The sequence below is a fragment of the Anas acuta genome, chromosome 4, assembly GCF_963932015.1.
Source record: "Anas acuta chromosome 4, bAnaAcu1.1, whole genome shotgun sequence".
Classification (NCBI taxonomy): Eukaryota; Metazoa; Chordata; class Aves; order Anseriformes; family Anatidae; genus Anas; species Anas acuta.
The window spans coordinates 58,597,282-58,620,711 of NC_088982.1; the positions used below are offsets into that span (position 1 = coordinate 58,597,282).

General features: G+C 43.7%; 1 protein-coding gene across 1 annotated transcript; it reads right to left on the reverse strand.

Moving 5' to 3' along the window:
- Window positions 1-604: 604 nt before the first annotated feature.
- On the reverse strand, window positions 605-22,953 carry PDGFRL (platelet derived growth factor receptor like). Its single transcript, XM_068681490.1, has 6 exons — window positions 22,810-22,953; window positions 16,093-16,387; window positions 8,632-8,783; window positions 6,876-7,169; window positions 6,419-6,558; window positions 605-1,294 (listed from the first exon to the last, which is right to left on the reverse strand). Exons 1-6 carry the CDS (start codon window positions 22,862-22,864, stop codon window positions 1,106-1,108), a joined length of 1,125 nt encoding a protein of 374 aa, XP_068537591.1. The 5' UTR covers window positions 22,865-22,953; the 3' UTR covers window positions 605-1,105.
- Window positions 22,954-23,430: the final 477 nt, after the last annotated feature.

Genomic DNA, 23,430 nt, shown 5'->3' on the forward strand with positions numbered 1-23,430 from the left:
TAAACTAATTGATTAGTTTTGTATCAGAAGTTCTAGCTTACATGGATTTCTTTGATCAAGTCCTAGGAGAAAAATAACCATTGCTGAAGCATCCAACAACATTGGGATCAAGGTCTTACCTTTTCTCTGAAAAGGCTCTTTCCTTGCAGTGGGAGCTAAGTTCATGGTGAGAGAAGCAGTTGACTATTTATCCTGATGCTGTTCTGTGTAAATCAAACATCTTTCCTTTCCTCCGAAGTAAATTAATGCAATCAAATTAAACTTAACCTGAGAAGAGATCTGCTGTATAATCAAACATTATTCTAATCATGTTATTTTTTTCTTCTGTAAATGATACCATATAAATAAATTCAAATTTTACTTTTAGCAAACAAAAACAATTCTACATTACTACATCTATTGAGGAATGAACTGTAAACAAACTACATAGTAAGTTGTAAGAATGCAACAACATGAGCAAAAAACATCTAATGAATCCAACCACTTACAAGTCTCTGGAGACATCCTCTAGTACTTAAATATTTATTAGTAGTCTTCCCCAGGACTAAGAATATTGTGGTTTGTATCCTTATACATATAAAAAATGAACACACACATGTACACATTTACTGTTTTATACTGTTAATTATTTTAATTATTCTTACAAAATAAACATTGCTATTGGCTAGTTCTATATGATTTTTTTTTTAAACATGTACAGTATTCTAAACTTTAGAAATTACACAGCACCAGAAAAAAAGAGATGCCTGCACTGGTGGAGTTTTTATATCCTCTTGGTTTTCATGGAGGAAAAAGGCACAAGCCATACGGCAGGTTAATCTTGTAGAAGTTTGAGAAAAAGACCATATGCAAAGCTCAAGAGCACCTATTCCTAAACATTATAAGCCCTGTGCATGTTCAGGCTTAAAGTTTAATATTTCATAGTATTTTTAACTCACAGTTGACTACTGCCAGATGTTTGGCCTGTCAAGCCAGTGAAAATGGAATGTATGGACATATGAAAATAAAGTGATAGAGAAAGCTTTCATTTAAACGTTAATAAAAAACTAACTGGTTAAAATGTAAAATAACATACAGTTCATTACGGGTCCAGAAGCCTTTCCTATCAGTTCAGTTCCACTTCAGTGGCCACAGTTGTTTCTCCTTGTAGGTTCTGAGCTATACAAATGTAGTTTCCAGCATCTCTGGCTTCAAAATCTTCAATAACAAGAACGCTCTTTGAGATTCTTGTGGTATGTCCAGTTCCTCTGTTTATTAGTCTCCAGAAGTTTTGGATAATCACAGGCCTCTCAGACTGTTTAAAAGAAAAAAAAAGTGTATTTAGTGACTCTATCAAATTCTGAAGCAAGCAGTCAGTACAAGTCTACCTCTGAAAATCATAGTGAAGATTCCTGTGTTAAGTATTGACACACCAGTGAGTTACACCAAATAAAGACAACACAATGCATAGAACTTGCACTTAAAGTGGAAGAAACAGCTTTAAACTGGTGGCTCAGTAGGTTATGGGTTGCCAAAGCTCTGCCTTAAGTGTATGACTGAGCTCAGTAGATGCTGGGGTCCACTTGTTAGGTTGAGTTCATGTACTCACTCAGAGAGGGGAGGCAGGTTGGGGAAGGGGAGCAGTTTGAGATGGCTGTGTGGGCTTATTTTCAGCCATTTGGCACATCCTGGAAGGGAGGCAGCAGTGGCATGAGTTAGCTGACCAAGATTCACCTAATTCTCTTTTAGCACAATGAGTAAGTAGCTTTAAATGCTGTTTTGTAAACTAATGCCTCCTCCTCAAGGTTCAGAAACGCTGCATGAGATAACCGACAAGCAAACAGGAACTCAGAGGTGCTGCTAAATTAGTCCTTGAGCTCTGCTCGACAAAATATTTGTATACAACTAACTTCAAAGCCAAAAATATAAACAAAGATACTTACAAAGATATTTCAAAAATATTTTTTCTTCTATTTAGAACAGGATTTTTGCATCTTCTATAAGTGAATCTTTATAGACCGTTTATCTCACCACACTCTTTCATACCTCATACACTTGCAAAGGACAAGGTAAGAGCAACCAATCCAAGGAGACACTAAAGCAGTCTCTTTCCTTTCAACCCCCATCATGCTAGTCATAGAATCATAGAATATCCCGAGTTGGAAGGGACCCATATGGATCATCAAGTCCAACTCCTGTCAGCTGGCTTCATCCTAGAATAGCCTGAGTTGGAAAGAACCTGCAAAGACCATTGAGTCCAACTCCTGACCCCACACAGGACCACCTAAAAATCAGACCACATGTCTGAGAGCATTGTCCAAATGCTTCATGAACTCCAGCAGGCTCAGTGCCATGACCATGGCCCTGGGGAGCCTGTCCCAGTGCCCAACCACCCTCTGGGTGCAGACCCTTTCCCTAACCCCCAGCCTGACCCTCCCCTGTCCCAGCTCCATGCCGTCCCCTCGGGTCCTGTCGCTGTCCCCAGAGAGCACAGCTCAGCGCCTGCCCCTCCGCTCCCCTCCTGAGGGAGCTGCAGGCTGCCATGAGGCCTCCCCTCAGCCTGCTCTGCTCGGGGCTGAGCAAACCAAGGGGCCTCAGCCGCTCCTCATACATCTTGCTCCCTAGACAATACAGTATCTTCATAGCCCTCTTTTAGACACTCTCTCAGAGCTTTATGTCCTTCTTATATTGTGGTGCACACCATCCTCAAGGTGAGGCTGCCCAGCACAGAGCAGAGCAGGACAATCCCTTCCCTTGCCCGGCTGGCAGCACTGGGCCTGATGCACCCCAGGGTGCGGTTGCCCCTCCTGGCTGCCCAGACACACTGCTGGCTCGTGTTCAACTCACTGGTGAACAAAATCTCCAGATCCCCTTCCACAGAGCTGCTCTCCAGCCTCTCATCTCCCACCCGTATCTATATCCAGGGGTGCCCTTTCCCAGGTGCGGAATCCAGCACTTGCTCTTGTTAACCTTCAACCTGTTGGTGATTGCTCAGCTCTCTAATTTGTCGGGATCTCTCCGCAACGCCTCTCTATTCTCAAGGGAGTCAAATGCTCCTCCCGATTTAGTGTCACCCACAAACTTACTCAGTATACCTTCAAGTCCTGCATCCAAGTCATTTATGAAAGTTTCAACGGCTTGTATCACACTGCAGATAAAACCAACAAGAAAAAGAGGTTTCTGCTCAGAAACCATCTCCTCTTAGTGAAACAAACAGATAAGCCATTTATCAACATGAATGCTCTAAGGCTTAAGCTAATTAATAACAGTGAAAGAGCAAGTTAAACACTTATCTAGAGCCAAAGCTACCATCTTGAACTTGCAAAATGACCAGTACAGGAAAAGGTGCCAGTCTTGTTGAAGCTTAGGGATGGGTTAGTGCAGGCAGGCTGTGCCTAGTCAGTGGCACATTTTTACAGCTGACAATGACTTTAAATAAATAAATAGAATAAAATGGTAAGCTCTTCTAGACATTCTTAACTCTTTAGAAGGAATCAAGCAAAGCTCTGCTTAGCAGAGCACTAGCCTCCTGTTCCCAGCTTGAAAAATCAAGTACTGCCTTCAAGTAGTACTGCTCACTTAAATTCAAGCATTACTCTGTTAGGTTTTAGGTACAGCAAGTGGAGCTTCCCTGACTGTATTAAAAGTGAAGGTAAATGCCACGTAAGGCAGATACTATTTGCCTGGCTGGGCTTCCACTATCCCAGTTTTTCCTCAAACTAATTGCCTTCTGCTTTGAAGATAGTTTCAGGGAAGCATATTAAGGAGTGGATCAGCATGCATTCGCAGCAGGTGAATGAGCAAATGCAATTGTCAGGGAGTGGCAAGGGAAAAAGTATCTGAGGGGGAAGAAAGCGGGAGGGTGAGGTAGTATCTACAGCAATGAGGTGAGGGTCCTGCCAATAGGATGCACTAGCTACAAGCCTCAGCAGACGAAGTGGTAGGTGGCTGTCCAGGTGCTGGGTGGGGTGGCAGGGAAAAAAAAAAAAGATAGCACTGACATCCCTGCACTGAAAGCAGCAGCAGGGAACAGAAGGACCCAGTAGGTCTTAAAACTTTGTAGCTCATTTTTCTTGCACTAAAGGAGGTGCATCAGAGCAGCATCATTGATGCTCCCCTTTCTGCTCCCTCCATCCCCACCCGATGAGTTACTGTAGGGACTCGCTTCTTAACTAAAGTTTAAAATTAGAGGGGAGTGGAACTGATGAAGTCTGCAAGACGCATATACTGCTGCTACTCTGGCATTTAGCTTGCTGGGGCTGAAACCCAAACAAGACTCTTCCCTCCCTTTCCCCAGGCACAGCTGGAGCTGCGACTGTTTTTGCCTGTGGATTAGCACATGAGCCCTCTCGAGGCTGTAGAGCAGATGCAAGCCACAGGCCAAAGTCTGTCTCTCTCAGCAGGTGGGTACAGTCAGAGGGTGTAGTCTTCTGCTGATAGCGTTTGCCCTGGACTGCAGGCGCAGTTTCTGTAGCAAATAAGGGAGGTAATTTGCATGCTTAGCTGTTTATGTTCGATCAGGGCTAGAAAGGCGAAACTGCAGTGCATGTGTCAGCTCCGCATCAGGTTCTGTGGGACCACTGGGCCAACAACAGCCAGCAGCCACGCCTGGGCACCCATTCAACTCTGAAAGTGCAAAAGCAGCAAGGGGCAGACGCTAATAAGCTTTGGAAGGCCAGCCTGAGTCCAGAATTGAGTTCCTGCTTATATTTAGTGAGTACTGTGGATTACAGAAGATTTAAAACTGGGGTTTGTACAGGCAGTTACTACAGTCCAATATACAGATGGCAAGGGAAGTTAACAACGACAAAAATATATATCAATCTGTCAACAAAGCTAATGTGGTCAATGAGGGTATTTCTTCTCTTCCCTGTCCAAGAGCGTGAATTGTTATGAAGACTGCCAGAGATAAATCTTCCGTTTTGAAGGACGGAGACACTGCAACTTGTTCCTGTACCTCACTCAATGTAATGCTAAGGGCTAAGCTTAGAGGAAGACACTTGAGTGTTTAACTAAAAAAAAAACAAAACAACAAAAAAAAAAAAAAAAAAAAAAACCCTAGTGTTCATCAGTTCCCAGGAGCTGAAGACGCTTCACTTTTCCCTTCCATTTTACTTCTTACTCCACCAACAGCTGCAAGCTTCTCCAGCCTTTAGACACCTGCCCCTTTCCTTCCTAACTTCAAATAGACTCTGGAAACATGAATTCTTCTGCCAAACTCTTCCCACGCTCCACCTAGTGCTCACTCCCCAGATCACCTAATCCACACTCTTAGTACCAAGCATCTCACCAAACGCAAGCTGTGGCTGCCCTCATTTAAAGAAGAGGACAAGGAGGGTAAGCTGGTAGTTACTCATGAACCCTCAGATTGAGAGTCTCAGCATGAAATTTTACAATATTGGCCAGCAAAAAAAATAAAAAAATCCACATGGAAAACAAGCAAAAAAAAAAACCTGCCACCTAAGCAAGAACCAGAAATCTGGTTCCACATGCCCAGAACCATCACGAACCTTTTAAATCCCTTTGGTGCTCACTTGCTCTCTCATCAAGTATTTTCCCCTGAAAAGGCGCACTCCTTACATGGCAGAGAGGGTGTTACAGTCTACCTTACTGGCTACAGCAAACTTCTGGGGCTTCAGCTTTGAATTTTTCCTCAAGCCCAGTGTGCATTGAACCCTGGTCACTCACTTAAACAATAAACTCCACCATCAGACAACTTAATTTCATGCTGGCTCAGGGACACCACTAATGAGGCCTTAGCATCAGCACTGAGTTCTGCATCATCCTTTGACATCACAGCACCGGGAAGGCAGGCAAGTAGAATACAACCCCTCAGGTCCTACAGGACCCCTCTCCTCTGGTAAAGTTTGCATCTTCCAGCAGTCCCCCTCTTGCTCCTAGCCTGCTTAGGATAAACAGCAGTAGAGGTGACTCTGGGCAGAAGCAGCTGTCTGTGCTTCTGGATCTGAGCAGCAATTCAGTTTAAAGATTCTGGGTTTTGATGATTCATGTGCCCAAGCCACGGAAATGGATAGGATATCAAAAGCAGAGGCATCAGAAAGGCTTTGTAAACTGCCCTAGAACAGCTTCCTGACGCTGGCTGGGCTTTGACCAGGCTTTTCTTTGTAAATGCTGCCAGAGGCCAAGTGTCTTTGGAATGGAAACCTGAGGGAGGGGTGAGCTTTGCTCAGCTTGATTTTTGCTAACATGGGTAAGAGCTCTCAAGCTTCAGTTCTGTGCTGCTTTTAGGCTCTCACGGAAAGATGGGCTGAAGTTCAAAAGGGATGTGCTGCCTCCTCCTGCCAGCATGCCTGAGCTAGCAAGAGGCAGTCACCACAATAGGAAAGAATCTTCATTCCAAATCTAGACAGCAACTGGCGTTCAAAATATTGACTTTATGAAGAAAAAAAAAATTTCAGCCAAGGCAGACACCTCTTACCTCTTGCCCTGGGTACTGCCAGCTGAAGTTCACGTCTACATCTGGCTCCCCAAGAACAGTGCAGATTACATGAATGCCATCTCTGACTTCTGCTCTATTGGATGACGCCACGATTGTGGTTGAGGGTGGGCCCTTGGGGACTTATAGAAAGACAGTATTGAGAAACTGGAAATCAGTTTCTGAAGTGAAACATATCAATAAAACATATTCAAGACACAAGCTGTGAATCAGTTTGCTTAATACAACAGGGAAGTGATGTACAGCTGGAGCTTTCCACCCTATACTGGGAAATTGCTGGAATTTATACGTACAAAGCTTTATCAGATACAGTTTTGATGAAGATTTCAAAATTCAGTGATTGCTTAACTTACAAATTCATGTTTTAAAACTTGTTTTCTAAACCGTGTCAGCAGAAGAAACAAGAGTCAGTGTAAGTATATAGGAAACACCAGCTTACCTTCCACATAGAGTAGGTGATACTTGATGGAAATCTGAGGTGCTCCCTGTGACTCTGCTTTGCAGTAGACGATACCTTTGTGATCAGAAGTAGGGTGCTGGTAGACAAAACCCTTCTTAACATCATAAATAATATTAGTTCCATCAGTTTCAATTTCTTCTGCTGGAAATTCCCTGTGTAGAGTTACTTTCGCTGAAGGAGTAGTAACACGGCATGGGATGACTGCAGGTTTATCTGGGTTCAGGTAGACAATCTCAAAATAACTGGGAGTAGGTACAAAAAGTTCCTCTTTATCTAAGCAAAAGAGTTTAAATAGTTAGAATAGCATTTAAATCTTGGTTTAAGAGCAAAAAGAGAAAATACATGAGGAAATCGCTACAGGCAACATTAAAAATGAACCCAAAGCATTTTGCTTCAAATACATACACAAAAAACACTTTTCTAATCTGAGACTATGTATTTACACAGCTTGCATTAAAAATGTTATATTAAAAAGAAATTCAAAATAGCCTTCTTTGCAGTCTTGTAGTCAGATTTCTTTAGATTAGGAAAATCTTTAGAATTCCTTTTCAATGCATATCTAAATATTCATCTGTATCTAATGCTGTTCAGTCACCCAATTTTAAAGGGTAACAAACATTAAAAGAAACACCACCACTGGTAAGATAAGCAGTACTAGAAAGAGGTATTTTTTGGAGCTATTGCCTTTTTATACATATGATTTTAGGTAAAATGTTTGCTTTCCTGCTCTGCAACGTAGTTGAAATATTTAGTGCTTTCACACTGGCAGTTAAAGAGTATTTCCATATTTGGCATCCTCCTTATAAAGCTGAAAGTCCTCTTTCTAGCATGAGCGTTTAACCTAATAACTTGACTGAAAAGTTTATTCCAGCCTTTCTGAAGGAATGTATCCTTGGAACATGAAACACTTCTGATAAATGGCTTCTGTACAGTCTCATGGTCTTATTTAGCTCCAAAACCTATTACAAACAATCCTATCTTAGCATTTGTCCTGGAATATTCGCTAGCCAAGAATACTTTAGCTCTAATCACACAGCAAAGGTTATTTTACCACTCAGAAACTTTTCCATTGGCAGAACAAATTAACCATTTGTTTTCAACTCTGTTGCACCAAGTAGCAGTAAATTGCACACAGGTATTTACTACGCCACGTTAAGGCTACTGTCAGACTCAAGCTCTGCAGGACAATACACACATGTAGAGTGTTTTGCCTCTCAGCATGCTACATAAACACTTGGGAGAAACTGTGGCCTTGTCAAGATCAAGGAGGCCAAGGTTTTGAATTTGATGCAGGTAACTGGAAATGTGTTGGGGGTGGGAGAGAATGCATGGGGTCACCTGAATGTCATGACAAAAGAAGTCTTCTACACACAACTATTTTCTTTATCAAGACACATTTTCAAAAATTAAACAGTCTTTGGATTCAACTTGTAGAAGATCCTCAGCATGTGTCAGTATTTTCAAAGGTATTTGATTTCATTGCACTGTGCATTATTTTACATGTATGTATGACCGTAGCATAATCCATAGGAAAAGTGGACTCAAACTACACAAAGCGAGTAATTGTCTGCAAACTTCACCAGCAATTTCTTCCTTAACATCTTCTAAAAATAGACCAAAATTGTGGAAAAAAAAACATCTGGACAGTAAAAATCTGAAGCAGACTTATTGTCTTACTAACAATCTTTATTTCCACATATTATACGAATATATTAATAATCCCCAAACTAATTACCTGTGAAAAAGATGTACGTTGAACCCGTTTTAGTCTCATCCTTCCTGCATTTGTTACCATTGCATTGCTGCAGCCAGCAGCTATATTCACCTGTGTCTGCTGCAGTGGAGTTTGTGAGGATCAGCTGACCGTACCTGTCAAGCTGCTTTAAACTGCAGAGAAGAAAAACAAAAGGCACAGACAAGCACCGCTGTGTTTCCTTGTACATTTTTGTCAGATCACTTCTACTTTTGATTATTTTTCTCCTGCTCTGCAACAGCCCCGTCTCTCCTTCAGAGCTGTGTTGCAACTTCCCCTTTTGCTCCAGCAAAGGCCTGCACACAAGCAGTTTTATTGATTTCGACTGCATGCATGGGCATTTGTAAGCTTTTATCTCGTCTGGGTTGTTCCTGAACTCGTTCCAGAGCCTCTGTTTTGACAATGGGCTGTGATTGCCATAAACAATGTTTGTCTGTACGTTGTCTCAGTTTGTCTATATATATCCCATATTTTCATGCTCCAAGCCAACCCCCATGCATTACATTCCACTCCTGATACCAATTACTTCAACTGCAGCGTTGCTTCAGTAGTATGCAGAAAGGTACCTCATGCCTAGTAACCATACTGGCAGTCCCATGAGGCGACTGCATGAAATCCTGCCTGTGTGATTATTTCTGGGACTTCACTTGCTTTTTTCCAAATACATCTCTTGGTGGTTTGAAATTTGTAAATTAATTTGTATGTACAGATACTGGCTGTTTCTAAGGGTCTTAACTACAAAATTCAGTAGGCACGATCTCATCTCGTTCTTTTTTATTTTTAGGCTTGTTTTCCTGGCTCTTTCTTGCAGACAGGTGGTGGTAGAGTTGGCAGCACCTGCTACGTTACCTTCTGATGGACTGCAAAAGCAGTGGTCCAACAGTACCAGTTGTCCGTGAACCCTGTCAGGACAGTCACGTGGCAGTACTGATGCATTTCACTGCTGCTCTCACCCTTAAAAATGTTATTTCATTACCACTTGCCTCTACACGGTGGCATATTTAAAAGACGAAGATTTCCTGCTTTCCTTTGCAAGACATTGAATGCTACGGTCATTTCTGGTGTAATCAAGCCAGGAGAGACTTTTCCAGTTTTAGACATTTGGTTACAAACTCATTCTCAGTGTTTCAAACTGGGTCTGGACAAATACACAGCTTGCATCAATTCCCCACAGCTCCTGTGCTCTTACTGAGCTGTGGGTTCTCTCTCTACTTACCACCCCCCTATTTCATTTACACGGAGGTTATCCTGTAAGGCAGATGCAAGACTTCCCGAATCCTTTATCTGGGGGATTAGCACACTTGGAAGACATTCCTCTCTAAAACTTCTTGTTACTGTGTCACTGCAGCATTGCTGCAGACGTGCGTGACACTGCTGCCTGTGCTAGATGCTCTGCTTCACTTATGCCCTGATTGCAGGCAGCCTCCCGCTGGCTGCTCACGTTCATTTATTTAACCAGAGAGGCTGCTGCTTTCAGCCACACACGTGCCCTGAGATTTCCAGCTCCCTGGGTGTTCTGCTAGGAAATTGCACTTACAACCCGCAAGCATGAGCAAAGGCTCACGTAACCCAATGTTCAGCCTCCAGCCAAGGCCAGGAGCTCAGGAATTAAAACCATGCCAAATAAACAACCCAAACAGGGCTGAGAATTATCTTTTCCACTGAAGCCTTCAGGCTCTGTCAGCACACTCATGCACCACAGAGCAGTTTTGAGGGCTGCCTAAGGAAACAGGCAAATCGTGTTTCCTGCTTGCTAATTCACTGGTCCTGTATGACCTTGTCTGATTCCCGTTTTTGGAATCATGTGATTATGGAAAAGCAGCATTTTCATTTGTAATATATACACTGCCTTACATTATAAATCATCTTCAGGTTCTGGGTAGGCTTTGACAAATTCCTAAGTGGACAAGAAACCCTTTTTTGTATCACACACAGGAAGAAAAGAGAAATCCAAAGCACGTCCTAGTCTCTATTTTTATTTAATTCCACAGCTCCACTTCACAGGCTACAGAACTACATTGGCATAAAATGTTTTGCAAGTAACCAGTGCTAATTGTCAACACTGTAGAGAAAACACTATGCTAAAACATTTAGCCTCCAACCATTGATGCAGACACTGAAGTATAGCTCAAAAATCCCAACAGACAAAAAAAAATAAGGTCAAAATTAATTATTGTGCAGCATGTTCTGCTTAACTGAGAATCAGCTACCCAGTAATCAATGGCAATAGCCTCGTGATGTAGTCATCCACAAACATGCAGCAGCGAAATCTGACAACAGAAGGAGTGGAAACGTTGAGACTTGTGATGTGACCATGTTAAGCAGACAAAACAGACTACAGAAAATGAATTATAAATGGCAAATTAAGCAACTGACCTATATTTCCAGGAGGGCTTTCATTTCATTAGTATTTTAGGTGATGAAAAATCTGTCTCAAAAGCCAGAACTCCACTGTGCTTTACATATCACAAAGTAAAAATTTTGTATATAGAAACATTTCAAGGCTGTTTAAAGAAGAAAAAAAGAAAAAAACTACTTGAAAATCCTATTCCATACATTCACCTTATTAAGCTTTAGTTATTTTAAGTTCAAAAGACCTTTCTCAGAAAAGCTATGCCAAGTTTAGAAGCTAGAAAGAGATAAAGGATGATAAAAATATAGTGTACATGGCCTCACTTAAGAGTATCTAGCAACCTCCTTTCAAGCAGCTTGCACGCATACTGACACAGAAGAGCTTATCTCAAACACAGGCTCACTAGGAGAGGGCCATAACATCCTTAGCATTTAGCATGAGAAAAAAGCCTCCTAGCTTTCAAATTTCAGAGCACAGGGAAATAAAAGACATGCAGCTAGATGTAAGCACAGACAACAACCCTCTAAGCCAGCAGGAGCCTGTGTCAATTTAAAGCAGCCTAGATTTGTCCTGTAAAACATTCATGGTTTCCTCAAGGCTTAGGAAAGTGCTCCTTGTCCACATACAAACATGCACACAGTGCTTCTCCAACTCTGACCCAACTGGAGCAGTTCCATTTCATCCAAGTTTATTTATCACAGACTTTCATCTGATAGATACAGCTGGTTTGGACGTTGGAGAGACCCTGCTCCAAGTCAGGCAGAGCACAGACCACGTGAAGTCAGCCTTTGTCCAGAGCACCTTTTTGCTCTCGAGCAGTAGAAAGCGAAAAGGTACTTGCCCTTCTTTTTCCTTCATCCCTCTCAGTTTTTGATCCTTCTCACACACTGTAGGGCCGGTTTCTGGGTGAGCCTGCAGTCATTAACTGGTTACATACCGTTTTATGAAGCAGCATTCCAGCCCTGCCATTCCAGGGGTGCCCGCGCTATCTTTGACTGTTAACGCCAGGAGTTTTGGCTACATTACTCCACCAGCACTCACAATTTCCAGACGAAGAGTTATCTGGAGGGTGTATTTATACTGCATAGGGTAAGAGAGCACTGCAGATAATAAGCTAGTCCTGAAGTGAGCTGATGGGTGCCCCTAACTTAACAGCAAAGTCTACACAATTTTACCTCTCTTCCCCGAGCTGTATTGCCTGCTATGGTCTCTAAAGCAAAGTCTGTCATTCCAGTGTGTGCTGGTATTTCCTCCAGTTACGGCAGTGGAAAGAGAGGATTCATCCTCCAGCTGAAGATAAGAGACTGCCAGAGTTGTCCTCCTTTCACTCAGCATCTTCCCCTCACAAGCCCCATGTGATAATTTTAGCATATGTTAACAGCTACAGACCTATAAAACACAGACTCTCTGGTACTGCCAAGCAAAAATACTTCATCTACAAAGCCATAAAGTATACCTCCAAAAACAAAGAAACCACAGCCATCAGTATTACAAAACTGGCTTTTGTAAATATAACCTCTTCCTTCTAAGAAAACTCATATTGTCCTCCAGGCTGCTGTCTTCTCCTTTCCATATGGGTGAGATAAAAACATGATAAGCACGGCACGGAGGCAAAACATCTGGCTTTTATCACTACCTCTTTTTGTAACCACCCCTAGGAAATGCAAACATTTCAATAGCTGCAAACCAAAACACACACTCTGTCCCAGATCTCCTTCTTCTCTACAGGAAGCAGACCTTGGTCAGCACCTTCAACAACAGCTTCTGCCCCAGAGCTCTGCTGCTACCAAACCCTCCAATTAGTTGACCCATCACAACCCTGAACTTTAAAAGTCTCTCTTGCCCCACGCAGTTGCAATTCTGCTAGATGCTAGGGGTCCTCGAAGCTTCCTCCCAGTAACAGCTGGAGTTTGAGGATGTCAGTAGCTCCCAGGAGATGCAAGATGCTTCTTGGCTTTATGATTTTCCTAAAATTCATGAGTACTCCCACCAGATCAATTGAATTTTATGTACCTTCTGTTACTTAAAGACAAGCAAGAACTGGATGCCTGAGCATCCATTGCTTTAGGGATGTGCCATCAAGCAAAGAGAAGGCAGTCGTCAGTCCCCAGCAATTGCACAGACCTTGTCACCACTGCCTCTCCTGTCCTCCGGTCCCAGCAACCTGCTCCTTCTCCTCCCGTTCCTTTTCACTTTCCAGTACCTCCACAGACCCCAACCACTTTGCCCCTGCTGCTGCCACCTCCAGTTGTCCCAGTGCTTTTGCAAGGACAGCGTGGAAGTCCAAGGTACAGTTTATTGGCCTGTGCTCCTCTCCACGCCTCACTAACTGGCAATGGATATCTCACCTCTTACACTGCATCTTTAAGCACAAAAACATATATTGAACACAAATCTATTTACAGGATTACACCATTCTTGCTGTAAGTTACTTGTTAATCATTTTTCCTCATTTTCTCCCCTCTGCCCTACATTTAGCAATTTGTTTTAAAATAATCTGTGTAAAATATTTGTAAAATTAAGAGAATTGCTTTTTATAGTCGATGCTACTGCACGGACTTTTGCATGCCAAGAAGATCTAAGCTCCTCTTGAAAGCTAACTAGATGAGGTCTTCAAGATACTTTCAGTTACATTCAGTCAAAGCTCTCTAAAATGAAGGAATACAAATTTTGCTTTTCATAAAGGGCACATTCTACAAAGACTATTTTGCGTGCATCTGTTAGCACTACAGCAGAGATCTTGAGATAATTAACAAAGACATGATAAAAACGTGATGCACAAGATTTGGTTGCCAATGTCTCCATACATTATTACCATTCTGTGACTCTGAAATGTGCTATTAATATGTGTCTTCAATTTCTCTAGTTAGTTCTAGGGTCTTCTGCTTACAATTAAAAGTTAATTCAGTCTAAATCAGTCTTACTGCTTCAGAAATCTACTTCTCAACATTTTTTCTAAAGCAAAGATCATCATATTTCAATATAGACCCTTAGATAGAACCCTAATGTAGTCCTAAAATAAAATACTTAGGCAAGATATAGCCATCTAAAATGTTTTACAGCATTTATTGTGGGTGACATTATTAACTTTTGTTTTACTGTTATGAAATTACTAATTCTGTGGACGTGAATGAGAACACAGGCGTAAACTGCTGAGGCAACAGAATCCCAAACTACTTCAAACTGCGAAATGGCAGATTACAGAACTAGGAAACGCATATCTTTTTTTTTCCCAAACCACCCAAATTCTTGTATTTTACCCCTTTTGCATCACTAAACCAGTACAAGAGAAGCACAGACAGTCAAACAAATAATGAAGCAGCATTCAGATCCCTCTCTGAAAACTGAGAATACTTGCCTTGCCTTCTTCAGTGCCAGATGTTAATACTCAGATAACATGTACACGTTATCTACAGGGCCATGCACACAGTCCAAACCACAAAAGCAGCCTATTTGCAGATGCGCAAAGGGTAAGTTACACTTAGAAGTGAGACCCACGACCACACACCCTCTCCCTTTTGGTATGATTTTGCACATTCTGCTTTGGCGTGCTAGTAGGCCAGGCCCATACTGCGGCTGACACATGCCACCTAGTGGCATAACTCTGAATAAAATACCATTTATTGCAAAATTAAACACAGTAATTATTCAAACCAGCTACAAGATCTTTGAGAGATACTGCTGAGATAAGCCCTCAGCATAAATAGGCTTGTTGCTGTAACTTCTTACACCAGAAGTCTTATACAAGCTATAAAGAAGTTTATGCAGCCAGTTTATTCTTGAACTCCTAAGCTGCAATGGGACAAGTAAATATACACTCAAGAAAAGAATCAGCTCATGAATTTCGTAAGGGTACGATACAGACCACAGGGTACAGTTGTCAATTTTTAACCCTATTCTTTGAAAAGAGAAGTAGAAAGAAGAGTATATCTGAAAAAGTAACTGACTGTGATTTTAAGGCGGCTTCATGCCTGTAAGGAAGGGAAATGGATCACAAGGATTCAGACAACCTTGGTTATTTAAGATCCCACAAACTTTTACTTAATTTAGGAAAAAAAGGACAGTAGTGCTTGATACCTTTGCTCATACTTCTGTGCTCCTCTTGCCTAATAATGCAAGAAATACTCCTTCTGGCTATTGTTTAGGGACTTGTTCATAGTGCTCCTCAGTCTCCTGACCACTTGTCTTTCATAGACACTTAAACATAAATCTCCATAAAACAGATAGTGAAAACAAACAGGCTCTTCTTTTGGCAAAAAAGTGTTAGTGGAAGACACCCTTGAACTCATTTTTACGCCCTTTCTCTTTTAAATACAGAATGAAATTAATACATTCAATCTACACTTCCCTATCATGTGCTGTGCTCAAGAACTGGGAAGGCCAACAAAAGTACGGGTCTTAGTGCTGTTTAGAACAACAGTACACTCACCTGCTGGGGCAAAGAGAGGGAGAAAGTCCTTAGCTCCTCTTCCTGCTCTCGCAACTATTTATGTGGTTTCCATTAAGCTGTCACTAGATGAAAGAAAAAGCCTTCCTAAACCCAAGGCAACTATCCTCAGCGTTAAACTCCATCTCACCACCTTGCAATTCCCTCTGTATGCAAGGGTAACTTTGACAGAAGAGGTAAAGTCTACCCTCACTCACTCCTTAGAGCACTGGTTGATGTATTTTTATTTATTTTCAATTGAGAGATGTGGGTTTGAGCCTCTTCAGGAAATTAATGTGTGTGTCTCAGGTGATACCTATGCTAGCAGCCAGCACAGCCCGAGAGCAGCAGGTCTCTGTGGAACACCAGAGCTGGTAGTGAGTACCTGACATCCCCTCTCACATATTTTGATATTTTTACTTCAGATCAGCTCTAGTGTGGTTCTTTGGTAGTGACTGGAGCACACTGGTGTCCCCCTGGACCACAACTTCTGTTTTAGATTGATCTGAAGGAAATCCAGTTCACGTGCTATGAGACTGTTGCACAGTGCACATCACAGGGGCAGGAACTGGGCGTGACTGGAAGATGCTTCTCCTTTGTTACAGGCATACGCAGCCATTGGGTAGCACATCTTTTTCCCCCAAAAAAATTAAAAATAGCTTACCTGAGTCTGGAGTCTTTGAAGGTGTCTAGGTATGAAGGATAGCTCCAAGTAATGTTGCTCCCCTTACAGCGCAGTTCTATGCTTTGTCCCGCGGACAGGCTCAAAGTGGCAGCTAGTTTCTGGAAGCGACCTTTATCCATCACCTGCATCAGTATGGACTGCGACTTGGAAGAGGAGTCAGCAGATTCTCTCTCCTTCATTTTGGGGCCTTTGGGTTTTACTTTTTTATTGACAGGTCTGATTTTGTTTTCCCCTGGTTCTTTTGGATGTTTATTTTTTGCAGACTGTCCAATAACTGGTAAAATAAGGAAAAGAAGACAACATTATTGATTAGAAACAGGTTATACAGTCTTCTTGCAAAACAATTCTCCTTTATTATCACAGAGAATATTTTGATCTTCCTATAAAAGATTCACAAATATGATTAAGAGTTAATTTCCATAAGTTTTTGAAGTCTCTGACATGACTCATTTTCCTGGAAAGAAAAAAAAAAAAAAGAGAAAGCTTTCAATAACATGTGGAAAATCTATACTTACAGGTCACATAAACAGACAAATATGTAAGGCATGTGAACTTCTCAGATGGTACAGGAAAGAAAGACAGCATTTTTCCCTCCTGTTACTTTTGTCATTGCTACCTCCTATCACTGCCATTTAGTATGCAATGCTACACAAGTCCCCCATCTTTATACATATTTATCTCTTTATACACATTTATCAGTTCTGCACAGCTTTTTCACAGACCGGGTTACTGTAAGAGAAACGTGAAGAAAAACTGGGAAGTCACCTGAAGGCAGCATTTAATTCATCACTTCTCTATTATGGCCACTTATTGTGGAAACTGAAGTCTCATTTAGAGGCAAATGGTAGGAGATTTCATTACCTGCTAGAGGCAATAGGGATGCTCAGCAGCCTTTAAAAACTAAGCAAATGAAATGGAAAAGAGAGATATCTCAAACCGACTATCACAAAGTTACCCTTTTTAGGAAAACAAACAACTAACCCCCAGACTCAAATGCATATGGGATCAAGCTCACTGTGCTGACTTCTTGGGTGGAAAGGTGTAAAATGCTTTTGAGCTTCAAAATTCCTCTGCAAACTCCTCCAGATCTTTTTGATGACCCTTTCTTTGACTTGCCTCAGTGCCTCACCCCTATGCAAGGCATGCCAAAACAGCACAACAGCAACACTCCACCTCTGCTCGACATTGCCTAGCCATGCCAGGCATTCCCCACATGCAGTCACACAGCAAAGAGCAAGGTAAGTCACCAGCATTTCCATAGTTTAGCACCCCTGTAGGTTGATAGCAGCCTTTGAAATAAATTAATTAATTAATAACGAAGATATTCATGCTTTAACTGACAGTGGAAAGCATGGATCTTTTGTGAGATGAGCTTAAAACTGCACAACATCCACAAAGCGTGCCTGACACTAACTTGCACTGAGTGCAGGTTTTCCATGTACAAGTGCTCTGGTACCTTACTGTACAAACCAACCAACGAGCTCGCCACGAAGAAGAAGAACTGGGAAATCTGATCTGAAACAAGAACACACCATTTGCTGCGAGGGTGGTCAGCCACAGGCTCAAGGTTGCCCAGAGGGGTTGAGGAGACTCCCTGCAGCTGTGGAGATCTTCAAAACCCCACTGGGCATGGACCTACAGCCAGCTCCAGGTGGCCCTGCTCACCCTGGGGCTTGGTCTGAGTGATTCCAAGGGGCCCCTTCCAGCCCTTCTGTGCCCCTGTGATTTCAGCAGGGATTTTCAGCAACATTTCCTTCTAGTCCCACACCAACCCCAACACAAACTCCTGGAGGACAGCAACGGTGCAGACTTCTTACTCTGCCCCATGCCTCAGGAGCTCTTTGGACTCATACATAATAAGGATAGCTTCTGGAGAGGCATGCGTGCAGTTACTGAACTGCACACCCCCACCGTACATACATTTTCCCAAGTCTAGGTTATTAACTTGGTGAAGTTGCTTGCAAAGATGCCTCACCACCTTAACATCAGCTACAAACAGGAGATCAGACAGCAACACTTTCCAAAGATTGTGACATTTTAAGACAAAGAGTAACATTGTATGATTGCTGGGCTGGAGACTGAAACATATATTTGTTTCTTCCAATTTTATTCTGTATCCATTTTGTAACTACTCGAGCACAGGACCCTAGTAAGTGACATGTCACATACATTGCAGGGGCAGGTTGAAGGTATCAGGAGCCGACTTTCTCTGGGATCGTCAAACAGAATTTCAAGATCAATTTCCAAAGACGCAACTTCTAAGCAATTAATTCCTGAGCAACAACCCACCAACGTGTGTACAAAGTTGGTCATTTTTGCTGCGTGTTTGCTACCAACACCAAATTTCAAGTCCTATTTTCACTGCCCAGTCCTTTAAAATTTGAAGATTCTTCTGCAAATCTTTACTGTTAGGTTTTGTTGTTTGTTTGTTTGTTTTTTCTGATGCAGGTTTATAAATCTGCTGAAAAGCATGTGCTTTGTCAATGTGCTCCAAAGCTAGTTCTTTATCATACCAATGAAAGATGTCTTCTAATGATTCTCTCCGTAAAGATTTTGTCTATTACAGTGCCCTGTAGGATATGGCACGTACCAAAGTCCCTGATGGGGTCACAACATCACTATTTTCCAGTGAAGCCTGAGCACCTCTATAGAGGTGTGTAAACATGGACACATAAAAATAATCAAATTTTTAATTTACAGTTCTAGTTTCTGTAGGTGTTCTTTCTTACTGCCTGTTCCTACCAGTATTAGGGTTTATAGCCATCTCTTCCTGTCCCAACCCAGCACAATACAAGAAAAAAAAATGTATATTATGGCTAGTTTTTAATCCCTTTTGCAAACTGTTTCTCAAACTTTTTTTGTCTGCCTTATTCTAGTTTTTGTATTTAACTCATATGTGAGTTAACAAGCCTCCCCATTTTACTTAATTCCCCCTTTCCAACTCAAACACATCAGTGGTTTCTTTGGCTTTTATTATTCCTGCAAGAATACTAAAACTACAGTCTGGCTCTTCTAAAGCAACATCTGAATCCAGCCGTGAGCACTGCTCAGGATCACGTCAGGATCTGCCGCTTTGCTTGGGATTCTCTGGGGAGCTGCTCTAAGAAGTCACTGTCTGTGGCATCTCCACAATTACACTTGGCATCACACCCCGCTGTGTGCCATCCAGCCTGCACAAGGCCAAGCAACTTGGATGCTGTTCTTTCCGACCCTCACTGCCTCTCTGATTTTCCTCAGCAGCTCAGTCGTACACTGGGTGGTCAGTCACCGGGTTGTTTTTTCTGTACAGAGCTGCTGTTTTACTGACAGAGCTCAGCAGGCACCAGATTTGAGACTACAGCTTTCTTCAAAACATACTGCCGCTGCTCCTCTGGGGCAACCTATTCCACTGCTCCTGTATAAACTGAGTCCTGCTGTTAGAAGGTCTCACTGACTGGCCAGAGGAGCATTCCCCTTTCAAGCCACCCATTCCAGTTCCCCCTTGCACTTCCCAGCTTTGTCTCTGTAAGCACACAAGCTTTGGTTCCATCATGCCTTTTTTTTTTTTTTTTTTTTTTTAAACCCTATTTAAAATCAGACCATTTGTTCAGACTCCTTTTTGCCACTACCTTTATGTTCTGCCAACCCCAAGCCTTGCATTAGCTTGAGGACACGCCGCTCTTACAGCGTCACCCCAAGGAAACGCATCACCCCAAACCGTGTGCGCTCCCACACCCGAGACTCTGCCGCTAGGAAACTGTTAAAGATTTGCCTATGAAAGCACTTCAATTTCAAGTGCCAGAAGCCTGGTTTTAATTTCCTCCAGATGCAGTTTTTCCTTTCCACACAGGCTCCCTCTGTTCCACATGTTTCTCTAGCTCCCAGCGAGCCTAAACACTTTCCTCCTACTCCCCACTGCACAGTGGGGCTCTGTCTTTCTCACCTTGTATTTTCCTGCAGATGACAGCAGGGCACTTCAGGAAAAGCCATCACAGGAGATTTTACCTTCCTACACAGAAAACCTTGCTCTGCCTCTCTCCTGAACCTCCCCGAGATGTGAGTTTCCACACAAGCCTGAAGCCACCGCTTTCTGCACCTCATAATCCCACGCTGTCATTACTGAATGAAATGCCTGTGTGCCCAGTAACTAACCGGCATGGTCTGTCACCTCAGATGAAGAGGACACGCTACCAAATCCACCTGCAAACAAAGAACTCACTGCACTGATTCCTCCTTTCTCTTACCCAAACTGCAAGACCTTCCCAGGGAAGGGAACGAACCCCACCAGCCCATCTACTCAGGTACATGAATATGCCGTGTTTGGGGTACTTCACCCTCTCACTGGGTTTATGCACAGAGCCCCCACTGTTTAAATCAAGGGACAGCACTTATTTAAACAGAAAAGGCTTAGCAGAAAAATATTGATTGAGAACACACATCACGTCTACCCCGATCTGCTCCAAATATCAGTTCCAGGACACACTGCACTCATTTCCTCTGCAATGGTACATTCAGACTCCCTAGCTAACCCTTCGTGTCCAAGCAGGAGACAGCACATCAATACATCAAAAAATATGCTACGCAGCACTTTTCCTCCTGCTTCACAGAACCTTTTATTGTTTCTCTCCTCCTTGTTCTCATGGATGTTACACAAAAATTCCCAAATGAGTATTAGTCACAGAATGTAAAACTCATCCAGTGTTGACCTGAGACATCACCTATATCCACGTGCATGCTCCACTGGTTTCACAGCTGCATGGTCTACAACTGGAGAGTGCCTCTGAGTCCCTTCAAGTGCCCACTAAGAACTTCAGAAGCAGACAGCGAGCAAGGTCTTCCACAAGGACAGAGGAAAGGTGTGCACCACCCACCTGATGTACCCATTCCACATGGCAGGTCCCTGCTACACCTTGGCAGCACTGAAGACCTTTCAACGCACATTAATGTGAGTGACTTATTACTTGGAGAAAATAATAAATCATGCAGTATGTTACCGTAAAGAATAATCCTGAACCCCTAGGAGTAGGATGAGAGGGTAGAATCTTTGTGATTGCAGCTAACAGAACAAACCAGGTTGGACACACCTCTGTTTGTGGTACTTCAAGTGCAAAGTTACCACGCAAAGCAGCACTCACACAGACAACGTGGAGTGGCATACCAACATTCACGTGGGCAGCCTGGAGAGACATATTTCACTGATCATAAACTGACGCAAGCTATGTTAGGAAGGCTATTTAGTGATCAGATTATGCCTATGGCTTTAAATTAATAGCTACCATTAAATATGTCAGGTTATTTTTCATATAGATGAGCCCCTGAATGAACCAGTGTGAAGCACCCACCCAAACCTCAGTATGAAGTAGATGAACTAAGGAGAAAGTTAGCCTGGAAAACCTTTTGCCTCAGTTGCAACTCATTTCTCATTCTGCATTTTTATTGTCTGTTTCTTAAATAGAGAACATTTTCTTGATGTGGTACTACATACCCACACACCCCATCTTTAAGCAGAAATCTTCTACGCCGCAATGGTACAGCAGCTCCTTGCCCAGATTGCAATCCCTTTGCACACAGTCATAAGAAAAATTAGGCTGGGAAGGACATCTGGAAGCTCCTTCCTACCCTAGTCCAGTTGCTCAGGGCACTTTGACAATCTCTCAGCCTGGAGACTCTACAGCCTCCCTGGATAACTACTTCCGGGGCTTAACAGCTCTCAGGGTGAAGAATTTTTATGTTTTTACTATAATTTTTCCCCTTATGTCCTGGGCCACTTGTGGCAGCTGCCTCTTATCCTTTCACCATGCATCTCAGAGCCTGGCTCAGGTTTCTCCACAAACCCTCACGGTCACACAGCCTCCCCATGCTGACAGACCTCACTCTCAAATCTTTTCCTGACAACACATGGGAAATGGCGGCAGGAGGGGACAATGCTTCAATTTTTACTTCAGCTGCCCTCTCCACCAGCAGATCACACAATGACTGACGTTTTCAGAGTAGGAGCACAAGCCACTGGCTAGAGCCCACAAGTATGAGTAACAGAGAAGTTGGTTAGGAGCTTTCTTCCCCAGCCAAAAACTAACTCCTTCCCCTGCCAGGAGTTCATCGCAACATAAAACTGAGTCAAGAACAAAGTAAAAAAAAAAAAAAAAAAAAAAGAAAGAAAGAAAGGAGGAAGGACTGATGCCTGCCATGCAGGAACTGACCCGCTTGCACCCAGAATCTTCCACCAGCACCATGTGGGGACACGACGCCTGCTCCATGGCAAAGGATGCCTCAAAGGGGCCTGGGGTGGGAGACGGGTTTGTGGCAACCACGTCCAGGCATGCCTCGGGGGTTGAAGTATCACTCTTTCCCTCACAAGTGACATTGATTACAATTATTTTTTAAATTGAGCGCCACACGCAGCACTAAGCCTCCTCGGGACAGGCGCGGGGACCTGAGAGCTGGCTGAAACAGCGAGGCAGCAGAGGGGCAGCTGGTGTTTCCGACGACGCCCCCCTACGCGCACCCCAAATCTCCGCCCTGGTCGAAGCAGCCCCATTTCGGCCCCGCGGCTCGCTGTGGGGGCTCCCCGAAATGGCCGCCGGCCCGCCGCGGGGTCCCTCATGGCGGCGGGCGGGGGGCGCCCGGCGGGGCAGGGTGCAGGGGAAGCAGCCGGGGGAGCCCGAGGCAAGGTGCGAGGGGGACGAGAGGGGGACGAGAGGGGTGGCGGCGGCTCACCGTGCGGCAGCGCGTCCTGCAGCAGCAGCAGGCTGAGGAGCACCCAGAACCGCATGGCGAGAGCGGTCGGGGCGCTGGGCTGAGGCGGGGCGGGCGCGGCGATGGAGGCGGCCCGGCAGCGGGGGCCCCGCGGGGAGGAGCCGGCGGCTGCGGGGAGCCCCGGGCCGGCACCTCACGGGGAGAGGGCGCAGCGCTGACCTGGCCCCGTCGGGTGGTCTGCTGGGCTCTGCTGCCTGCCTGGCACCTGCTTCGGCTCACATGGCGCACTTCGCAGCTCCGTCTTCTCCACCGCTCCCCATAAGGCCGGAGAGGGTGGCAGAGGGGGCCCCCAAAAAGCTCCGCTTCTCCAGCTGCCTCCTCTGGTCGAGGGCTGGCTCTGCTTTCAGTGCTGCTGCACGTAATGATCTGCTCTGCACGTGTGGAAGCTAATTATCTTGATTAGCTCATCAGTGACCCTTTTGCCAGATGCGGCTGTGCACTGGTGGTTGCCATCAGCCTATAGAGGCTTCTACGTGCGGGGTCACTGCAGGGTGCTTCAGGATTGAGCAAGGTGAATGCTGAGGACTACTCGCTCCCTCTGGAAGTCAAGCCTAACATCAGCTCTGGTTTGGCACCATAAGT